Genomic DNA, 11,097 nt, shown 5'->3' with positions numbered 1-11,097 from the left:
ATAACACAGTTATATTACCGTTACTTCGTGTGTGTGTGAGAATTATATACTAAAGATGTAAGTTTATAAATCTTTTTTTTTTATGGACTTCCAAATGTCTCGATCAATATGAAAGAATTTAGACCATTACTCCTCCAATGTTGGATTATTCTTTTTTGTTAAACAAATAGTGAAAAGGGCTTCCATTTTTTTACCGTTGTGAATGTTCTTAAAGCAATACTAGATATATCATCACCCACTCTTTTCTCTCTGTTGTCAAAAACTCTTTTCTCTCTCCTAGTAACACACAGTCAACTATTGTGGGAAGGTTGCCGCTGCCACCCCTACCTTAGCAGTGGTGGCCCTCCACTCTCCCTCCTCTCCCTTAAGTTTCCTCCTTCTCTACTTTCTTTCTTCCATCTCTCACGTTCTTCCTTATCCCTTCTGTCCCCTCCCTCCTTCTTTTATGTTTTTTTGGCATTTTCAATGTCTGTTTTAAAGGTTTTTACTTTTCACCCATCCCTTTTTTTCCCTTCTTTTTCTACCTCATTTTTATTTTTTCGTTCCATCTTTTTTTTCTACTCTTTTTTTGGTTGTTTTTTTGTTTTTCTTATCTCTGTTTATGATTTCAGCCTCTTTTTTAGAGATTTAATTTTTAATAACCCTCTAATGGTTAATATTCTTTTTTTTTGTGGCATTCTCTTTTATTGGTATTTTAGTTGTGGCAGATCTTCAGATTTGGGAGAACGAGATTTAGAGAGAAACTTTTTATCTATGAAGATGCTTACATATCAAGTCTAAATTAAGAAGAAGACAAAATATCTAACTGTGTTGGAGCATATTTGTATAATTTTAAAAACAAGAGAGATTCAAATTTGTCTCGATTTCTATCATTTAATACTCTTTGTAATCGAACATTATGCCTCCTTCTAGTTTATAATTTAACATAGAAGATATTTATCTTATCTTTTAATTATAGAACTAATTTTTTGTTTGTTATTTATAAGTGTTGTTTGACTTTTTTATAAATAAAAGTTTGTTTCTTCTGTAAAAAAAAAAAAAAGAACAATGATCTTTTTTTTTTCCTTTTTTTTCTTTTCTCTCCCTCTCTCCATTCACATGCTCTTTTTTTTTCTCTTCCTTTTTCCTTCTTTCTCTCTCCTTTTCTTAGTTATGATTTTTTTGTCTCATGTTCTCTATTCCTTCCATTTCTTCTTTCTTTTCTTTCATTCTCCACTTATCTTTTCCTTGGCCATTTCTTTCTCTTTTCTCTTTCTTTTTTTGTTTCCACTATTTTTATTTTTTGATCTAAATATTTTTTTTTTCAGCTTTTTCTTTTAAGATTTAGATTCTTAATAATCTATTTGTGGTTAATTTCTCTTCTTTTGTGATGTATTGATCTTCTTTTATTAGTTATTTGATGCGAAATTCAAATATCTGATATATAGAAGGAAGTTAAATTGAAAAAAATTTATTGTTTATGAAAATATTCTCGAACCGAAAAAAGTGTTTAAATATATTTGAAAAAATAGAAAAAACATTTTATTATGTTGCAACACCTCTATGTAGATGTAGATTTAAAAATAAAAGAGACTCAAACTCTCTTATTCTACCTATTAAGATTTTCTAAAATAGAAGACTCCATCCACTTTCAACATATAATTCAATATAAAAAATATTTACTTTCGTTTTAAGATTATACCTAATGTCTTCTATTTAATTTGTAAGTACCGTTAGACTATTTTTATATATAAAAAAAAATTTCTATAAAAAAAAGTCTATTTTGTACAAAACTTGAAATAGTGTCCAACTTTTATATATTCAAAAATTATCCTCCATTTAATTGTTATTTCTATTTATATATTTGTTGGTTACAATTTTTTTTTAAAAAAAATTCTGTGTTGGTAATATTTCTTCAACATATAATTTACCATGAACAATGAAACAGCTATAATTCATACTGAACAACAAATCAAAATATTGCTAATTCCCAGATACGTGGGGAATACCTTTCGGGAAAAAATAAAATAAAAAATGTTAATGGAAAACATTTTCAATATAATAAATTCTTTAATCCAAACATCATCGGAGATAACTCAATTTGGGAGACATGGTACTAAACTATATATATTGGGAGGAGAGGTATACAAGTACAAGTTGTCACGTGGAGCTAATTAAAAATTGATTAATCCACATCGTACATACAATAGTAGTAAAAAAACTAAAAATACTGAGAGGTGATGCCATTATTGCATCCATCCATGTCAGACAGCCTGTGGTATATATATGTATGGTTATTATCATGTGTACGAAAAGTAACCCCTACACAAAACATTTTTGTAAAACCAAATAATAATAATAACGATGTTCTAATAATTAATTATTAACTCACATACATTTTTAAGTAAAAAATTACAAAATTAGCATAAGATTACTTCTAAGAGACACACACCCCGTGCAATAGATCGAGATAGAAAAAAAAACTTCTAAAAGAGACAAATTGAACATAACATTACTATATTTTTGTAGATTTATGTAACATTTATATAGGGTTTATTTGTTTGTATTCTAAAATAAAAGAAGTACATTTAAAAAAATTAAGAATTATTTTATTTTTGAATTATGTATTATTTATAGAAATTAAATCTTTTTTTTATGAATACTATATTATTAGTAAATATTATTATTTTTTGTCAACAATAATTTACATCCATATTTATAGATATTTTTTGCATACAAAATATATAATTTGTACATATATTTATTAGAATTTTACACACATAAATTAATACAATTTATACTTATATTTTTTAAAATTTACATATATAAAATAATAAAATTTATTTGTTAAAGATAATTTAGTATTTGTGTTGATCAAATGATGATGAAAACTATTAAAAAAATTATTGATTCTCAATTTTTTTAATATTTTTTGATAAATTAATAAGAGTGTAGTTGAATAAAAAATAAAAAAAAATTACAAATTTATGTCTAATATTGTTTTAAAAGATATATATTTAAAAATGTCAAAAATATTTCATAATCCACTTAATTAAAAAATAAAAAATTATTCTTGAAAATGATGAAAGGACTGTATATGTGTAATAAAGAAGAGAATAATATAGAATATATATAATTCAGGAAAAATAAATTAGAAAACGGAATAGGAAAGTGTTCATCGTTTATCTATAAAGGGAATGCTTCCTTTCCTTTCTCAGCATCCCATCCATAGTAGCATTCACAACAGTCAAGGTTAGTCTCTCTCTCTCTCTCTCTCTCTCTCTCTCTCTCTCTCTCTCTCTCTCTCTCTCTCTCTCCTCTCTCTCTCTCTCTCTCTCTCTCTCTCTCTCTCTCTCTCTCTCTCTCTCTCTCTCTCTCTCTCTCTCTCTCTCTCATCACCAGAATTTGTCGCTATTATTCCTTTTCTCCTCCTTATTATTCCTCAAACTACTCATCAATCGCTCTAATAATAATAATAATAATAATTTCTTTTGTTCAGTTTTATTTCCATATATGGATAGATCGATCAAATTAATGTTGGAGAAGTAGTGTTCAAGTGGTTATTATTAATTATATAGTCCTCAAAATCAAGAGCAACCAGTAACCACCACACAAATTAAAGTTCATATATCTATTTTGATGAATGAGCTTAATTAGCTTGCTTTGTTAATTCACTTTTTTAATTTGCTGCCTCAACTGCTACATACTTTCAATTTTTCCCCTTCGGTTTCTCCGTTTTAGTCAGATCTGAAGAGATAGAACTACTATTGGTACTGTTGTTTTTGGTTACCTACCTAGCTAGGGTTTTCTTTCTTCAATTTTTAGGGTTTTTTTCCCCCTAAATTTCTGTTTGTGCAGAAAGTTCGATCGATCGATGACGAGGACGAAGATAAAGATAAAGAAGATCGATAACGTAGCGGCAAGGCAGGTAACGTTTTCGAAGAGGAGGAGAGGGCTGTTGAAGAAGGCTCATGAGCTTTCTGTGCTTTGTGATGCTGAGCTTGCTCTCATTGTTTTCTCAGCTACCGGCAAGCTCTTTCATTATGCCAGTTCCAGGTACGCTCTTATTATTATTAGTAAAATTTAGATAATTAATTTTAATATACATTTAATAAGATTATTATATTGTTTAACATATCTCGAATCACATACTTCTTAATTTTAATTTGCTCAATAATATAAATTTGTTAAATTTTGATGTCATAGAATGATATTATTTATTTTTAAAATTTAAGCTAATATATAAAGATATGGAATAATTATATCTCTACCTATTACTATCGCAGGACGGTAATAATTAGTATGTGCGCACTGTATATTTGATTTGATTGGAAGATGTACTAAATGGAGTAAACTATAACTTTCGAGTTTTCAATCTAACTAGTATTTTCTATGTTCTTATCATTTCTCTGATGTCCTTGTTGAACCCACACAGAGACATATATATATTAGGTTGAACATTGAGTACTACACCGTAGGCACAGGAATTGAGAATAATGTGAGGAGATCAATATAAATAAACTGTTATTAATTGACCATACTGTGGCACATACATACATAATCTATGTATGTTTTGTGAAGTTTAATTTATATGCACTTTTTTTCCATTCAAATATGCATGCACTGTCATTAGTATATATGGGATATTCCTTCGAGAAAATGTTCATCTTCGGATTTAAGAAATCCTAATTAGGGCTTTAGATACAATAACGATTGTACGGGATATATTTAACAATTATTCTTCGCATATAAATCATTTTTTGATCCAAGTCTATCCAAGTCATTTATATTTACGCGCGTACATTCTTCTTCGTATCGTTACTGCACGTTCTTCTTCTTCTTGCTGTACGTTCTTCTTTTTCTTTGTTATTTTCTCTTTCGTTGTCGTCGTCACCAACACCACTTCTTCCTCCTCCTTCTTTTTTCATTGGAATTTCTTCTTCTCATTCCTTTTCCTCTTTCTCCTCCATCATCAGTTATCTCGTTGTTGAAGATAATGAATAATTCAAGTTCAGATTGTCAATTAAATCAAAACGAAATTGATTATTATTTTAAATCCAATCAAATGGTTGAGGTGTGGTTCAAATCTAATTAATTTTTTCGTTAATAGTTTATGATTCTATAGGTGAATAATGTTTTATCGTTGATGGTTTGAATTGAGTGTAATGTAAAAGTTCTGCATTAAAGAAAATATTTTTCTATATTTGCAGCAAATTTGGGTGTAACACAAAGATATTTGGGTGTAACACGAAGATATTGAGTGTATTGTTTAAAAATTTTCGGTGTATGTGTGCTGATAAGTTATGGATAATTCAAAATTTTTCTTCTCCATCCTCCTTATCTTCTGCTATTTTTTCTTCTTCTTTTTCATCATCATTTTTTTTTCTTATTCATCTATTTTTTTCTTGTTTTATCTTTTCAAATTTCTTTTTGATTTACTCTATTAACAAGAATAAAAACAAAAAAAAATCAAATAAAGAAAAAGAAGAAACACATAATGCTGTAAAATTACTTGGAAGAGGATGAACTTACATTCATTCAACTAAAAGAAAGAAAGAAATAAGGAAAAGAAGAAGAAGAAAAAAAATGCAGCATTAGAGGAAACATTTTTCTGTATTTGTAACAAATTTTGGTGTAACACGAAAATATTCGAGTGTATTGTTTAAGAATTTTCGGTGTATGTGTGCTGATAAGTTCTGCATAATTTAAAACTCTTTCTCTTCCTCCTCCTCATCTTCTGCTGTTGCTTCTTCTTTTTTTTCATCATCATCACAATTTTCTTCTTCTTTTTTTCTAATTCATCTTTTTCTTTTTATTTACTTTCTCAAGTTTCTTTTTGTTTTACTCTTTTAACAATAATAAAAATAAAAAAAATCAAACAAAGAAGAAGAAGAAACACATAATGCTGCAAAATTACTTGGAAGGGAATGGATTTATATTCATTCAACTAAAAGAAAGAAAGAAATAAGAAAAAGATGAAGCCATGGAGCCTCCCCTGATTCACCACCGCGCAGCAACGTGGAGCCCTTCTTTTTCATTGTCCGTTGCCTCATCTCCACCGCGACCCTCTTCCCTCTTCTCCCCTTCGCGCTAACCCTAGCAACACCATGGTTCCGCCTTCTTCTTCATTCACCTCCGCGAACCACCATCTCCACCCAGCACCGTTTACGCTATCTCGCCCGTGCCTCCCTCAATCCCTATTGCAGAAGGAACCAGAGCCACCAAAACACCAGAACTGACGGTAGCTCCAGCCCTTTCCCGTCATGCCCAGACCGCCGGTGCTTCACCAACTGTTACACTACCCCTGCTTCTCGCAACACCACTGCCTCTCCTGTCCCTTCTTTTCTGTTTTCTATTTTCATAATCCATGTTATCATTTTGGTTTCAATTTCTGTTTTTGGTTAGTCTTAGTTCCTTGATTTGATTCTGGATTAGTTTAGTTGGATTTTGATTTTTCGTTAGTGAATTTTAGGTGGGTATGATAGGATTAGCTTAGGTTATTAGGTTCTGAGAATACTAAAAAGTGTTTGGTTTGAATTGAATTGCTGAAAGTTGCTGCTGAATTTGTTTGGAATGAAAGCGTTGAAATTGTTGATTTGCTATAACTACTGCTGGAATTATTTGAAAATGGTTAACTGTATATATAATTTTCTGTTTTGTGCTGAATTGCTGGAAATTACTGCTAGAATTGTTTAAAAATCATTTGATTGTGTGATGAAGAAGAAAAGGAAGAAGAGAAGGGTATTTTGGTCCGAAATATCATTTTAAAATTATGTTGAACCTTAAGGACGATTTTGTAAGCAAAAAAAGGTTGGAGACGAAAAAATTTTTCAACCCCTACTTTAGAGACCAAAATCATATTTAACCATTAATATAACTATTTATATTAATTTTTTTATCAGTCTAAATTAAAAAGAAAAAATGGTATCGTCGTGACAGTACCTAAAGATAACTTTAATAAAAAAAATTAAGGAGATATTATAAATATAGATGCACTAACTAGTTTAAATGTAATATATATATATCTTCCAATGAACCACCTTTTATATTATATAAGATATTTTTTTGATATATTTCATACTTTTTCTAATTATTATTTGACTTCCGTTGATATAATAAAATAATAAAATAAGAGTTTAATTTTAATATATTAATAATATAAAATTTTTTATATAATTATTTAATTAAATTTATATACTTAGATAAATTTGTAAATAGTAAATTTAAAAATTACATGCTTTTATTAATGTGATAATTTATAATACATTTTTTATATTTTACACTATCAAATCAAAACTTTACACTGGTATTGATATGGTATAAAAATTAAATTTATAAATAATGAATTATAACTTTCATGCCTAAATTATTCATGTTCGTGATGAGGAATTTTTTATTTTTTATTTTATTTTTTCACCGTATGCACAATTTATTAACCTAGCTAGCATGTGGTATGATGAGGACATTTATGTTTATTTAGTTGGTAACATTAGGGGCAGCAATTGCAATGAAAAATTGAAAATATATATTGGTGATCATCTGAAATTGCGGGTTAGACATGAGAGACTTGGGGATTATTAATCAAATATATATTTTCCATCATGCATAATGTTTGCTTCTTCAAAAATGGATCAATATTAAGTTTATGGTGACTGATGGCTACTACTTCTGACCTGTTCTCTGGCTAATCTTTGTCTCTCATTTTGTTTTGAATTGAAAAAGTTTGGACGACACAATTAAAAGGTATAATAATGGGCACTTTCATGACATCAACAAATTGGAAAGACTTCCGAACCTGCAGGTATAGGAATAAATTCTCAACTAGCTAGGTTTATTAATGAATATCTATTTTTGACTTATATCTCTCTATTATTAATATACTTATGCACTAGTATCTTTTGGTAGCGTTTGTTTTGAGATATTGAGATAGAGACGAAAAGACTGAGATTCAGTATTATTTTTGTTGGTTTAGAGACTGATACTAAAATTTTTATCTCTGTCTCTAAAATTTCAGTATTTCAGTACCTCCAAAATGTAGGGACACAGGGGACTAAAATTTTTAAAGATGAAAATTGAAACTTTAATAACATTTTATACCTAAAATATCCTCATTTCAATTAATTAATTCTAATTTTATCTTTTGTGCAAATTAAATTAGAATTTTATTCTTATTTCAATTTCTGTCTTCCATTTTGCACCAAACAGAATACTAAAATTTATTTCAATCTCTGTCTCTTCATTTCTGTCTCTCAGTCTCAATCTTTTTATCTATGTCTCTCCACCAAACGCTACCTTTATGTTTTATCCGGTTTTATATGAAAGCATATAATTAATAAAAAAATCATACTAATTTAGTTATATACGTACATGCACATGTATATAATATGAACTATATATATTGATTTTTAATTTTTGTACCAATTTTGATCAATTTTTGTAACATAACGTACCTTGCACTTTAGACGAGTATAATTATAATCCTTGAGTAATAATTAGGAGTCTTAATTCATCTTTTTAATTATCCTCTTAATATTTAAAAGAATAAAAAATTTAAATATTGAAAAGATAAAATTTGTAGGACTCCAAATAATTTTTCATATCCATTATTAGGTTGATTCTTTCTAGGCTTTGGATCGGTTCCATAAATTCCAGTTGATAAAACTATTAACAACTTAGTAGTTACCGGTTCTTCGATTTCCCGTTGCAGATTGAGGATAATAGTAGCGCCAAGTTATGTGAGGAAGTTGCAAAACGAACTCAAGAACTAAGGTGCATATATTTATATTCAATCTCGTTGAAATAAAATTAAAAAAGATTAAAATATGATAGAAGTGTTATTTAATTTTACATATGGATAAATTAGGAGGATGGATGGTGAGGATCTTGAAGGATTAGACTTGAGGGGCTTGCAGAACTTGGAGAAAACACTTGAAACAGGACTCGATCGTGTCATTCGCATGAAGGTAATCATCATGATGATGACAATAAATAATAATAAAAATAACAGTAACATGTTGATTTTATTATTTTAAAATTTTTTAAATTTTTTCTTTTGATAAATACATAAGAAATGTACTAAAACTTTAAATTTTACATATTTTTCATTATTTTTTTCAATTAATAATTTTAATATGTATTTTTATTAGATGATATGTTAACTAAACTTTAATAATAACGATGCAATCACATTTGATCAGGAGAAGCGGATTATGGGCGAGATTTTGCAACTTCAGAATAAGGTTTGTTCAGTACTCGTTGATAGCTTCCTTCATGATTATTATAAAGAGGAGTGCTAAGGGGTCAGCAATTTTTGTGTTTTGTAACCATCAATTGGCAATCAATAATTTTTTTAATGGTGTGAGATTACATCCAATGATGAGAGATCACTCACTTTTCTCTTGATGGTTAAATGCTGGTTACAAAACACAAAAATTGCTGGCCCTAAACTTTTCCTTTTTTCTTATTGTCATTCGCGCATTCCTGAACTTCGTAAACAATTGAAAGGGGATTACGTTGGAAGAGGAGAACAAGCAGTTAAAGCAAAAGGTAATAAAATAATTTAATCTCACTCAAAATTTACATTAAAATATACATATATATATATATATATATATATATATATATATATATGTTTGATAAATAGAGATATAGTATTCTTGCATAGTTGCATAACACTTTATATGAACCCCATTGATTTAGTTTTATTTTCCCTGTGGTTTATGAAGCGATGAGGTAATATCTATGCAGGTGGCTGTTCTGCGAAAAGGGAAAAATAATCCTCCATTTCTATTGGATTTGGATGATACTATTGATGGGAATGATAATAATAATATTAATAATAATAACGATGAGGAAGGTACCTCATTCATAGAATCTATGAATAACATTAGCAGTTGCAGCAGTAACCTTCCTCCAGAGGATGATTCGTCAGACACTTCTCTCAAGTTAGGGTAAGTATTATTAATATACCATGCATGCCCTCAGCTTCGGAATAAACCGTCTTTAATTTTATAGATACACAGAGAGTAATTAAATTTCTTACATGTGCTTAATTATATATTGCTATATCAACAAATTAAATACAATTATTTTTTTGAAATCACCACTTGATACTAAAAATAAATATGATTAAATGATTGTATAAAATAATTTGTATCATCTGTGTATTAAATAAAGTATAATTAAAATTGATAAAAATTACTACAAAAATATTTATAGTTGTCTTTTCATACGAAGATGCAAACTTAAACATTGACAACTATCAGGCGTTTAACCGAAAAAATATTTGATTTATTTTTTATGAGTAATTATTAATTGATCTATTTTTTTTCTTTCTTAATCTAACTTTAACTGATGAATCGAATATTTTTCTGTTAATTAACTGTGTCATCTTCATAGGAAGTTCCAGTGATATTATTCTATTTTACTGTTTAGTTCTATAAAAATGTGATTCAATTTCTAGTTACATTTTGAACAAGTACTTTTAATTATTTTGACAGGTTGCCCTTCTCTAACTAAAGGTGTTGCGAGGTACCTAACCTCTCTTCGGCGTGTAAAATGTGAAGATGTTTGCCAATCAGCATCATGTGATTTTGTTGGTCTTACAGTACATGTGAACCCACATGTATAGGACCATTAAATCAGGGTAATAACTAATAATCGATTCGTTGTAAGAAGAAAACAAAAGAAATTAAACCTATAAAAAAAATTAATTTTGATACACTATAAAATGTTTATATAATTATGTAATTATATCTGTTATTTTAAATAATTATTTATATGGCCAATATAAAAAATATTTATTTTTACTGATATGATGTTATATAATTAGATTCACGTATAAATTCATAAAACAGAGACTACTTTTTTCAGTAACTTTGTTATTTTAACTTTTTGCTGAATCCAGAATATAACTTTCTTCTTGTTGGAGTATTTTGTGTAAAATTCTGGATTTGAATTTTAAAAAGTTTGCAAGGTTTTATAGAATTTAATTTTAATGTAGTAATAATGTAAATTTTTTTACACATGCATTCATTTAATTATAGGGGTGACAAAACAGGTTAAATTTGTCGAGTCAATCCGCTAAAATTGTCAAAAAAGACAGATTGATGTGAGATT

At 28.3% G+C, this 11,097-nt stretch overlaps 1 protein-coding gene across 2 annotated transcripts; it reads left to right on the top strand.

Annotated features, from left to right (window-relative positions):
• The first annotated feature begins 3,109 nt into the window (after positions 1-3,109).
• LOC112767056 (MADS-box protein AGL24) lies at positions 3,110-10,791 on the top strand. Of its 2 annotated transcripts, none has more exons than XM_025812942.2 (9): positions 3,110-3,231; positions 3,838-4,035; positions 7,702-7,780; positions 8,687-8,748; positions 8,843-8,942; positions 9,177-9,218; positions 9,484-9,525; positions 9,727-9,929; positions 10,479-10,791. In XM_025812942.2, the coding sequence occupies exons 2-9, from the start codon at positions 3,854-3,856 to the stop codon at positions 10,495-10,497; spliced, it is 729 nt and encodes a 242-aa protein (XP_025668727.1). In that variant the 5' UTR covers positions 3,110-3,231; positions 3,838-3,853; the 3' UTR covers positions 10,498-10,791. The 2 variants fall into 2 exon arrangements, with proteins under 2 accessions (XP_025668727.1, XP_025668726.1); XM_025812941.3 differs by lacking the exon at positions 3,110-3,231 and adding an exon at positions 3,377-3,749.
• The last annotated feature ends 306 nt before the right edge of the window (positions 10,792-11,097 follow it).

This window comes from Arachis hypogaea, chromosome 17, assembly GCF_003086295.3.
Source record: "Arachis hypogaea cultivar Tifrunner chromosome 17, arahy.Tifrunner.gnm2.J5K5, whole genome shotgun sequence".
Classification (NCBI taxonomy): domain Eukaryota; kingdom Viridiplantae; phylum Streptophyta; class Magnoliopsida; order Fabales; family Fabaceae; genus Arachis; species Arachis hypogaea.
The sequence above is the reverse complement of the archived record's forward strand: the minus strand, read 5'-3'. Positions and strand labels throughout refer to the sequence as shown.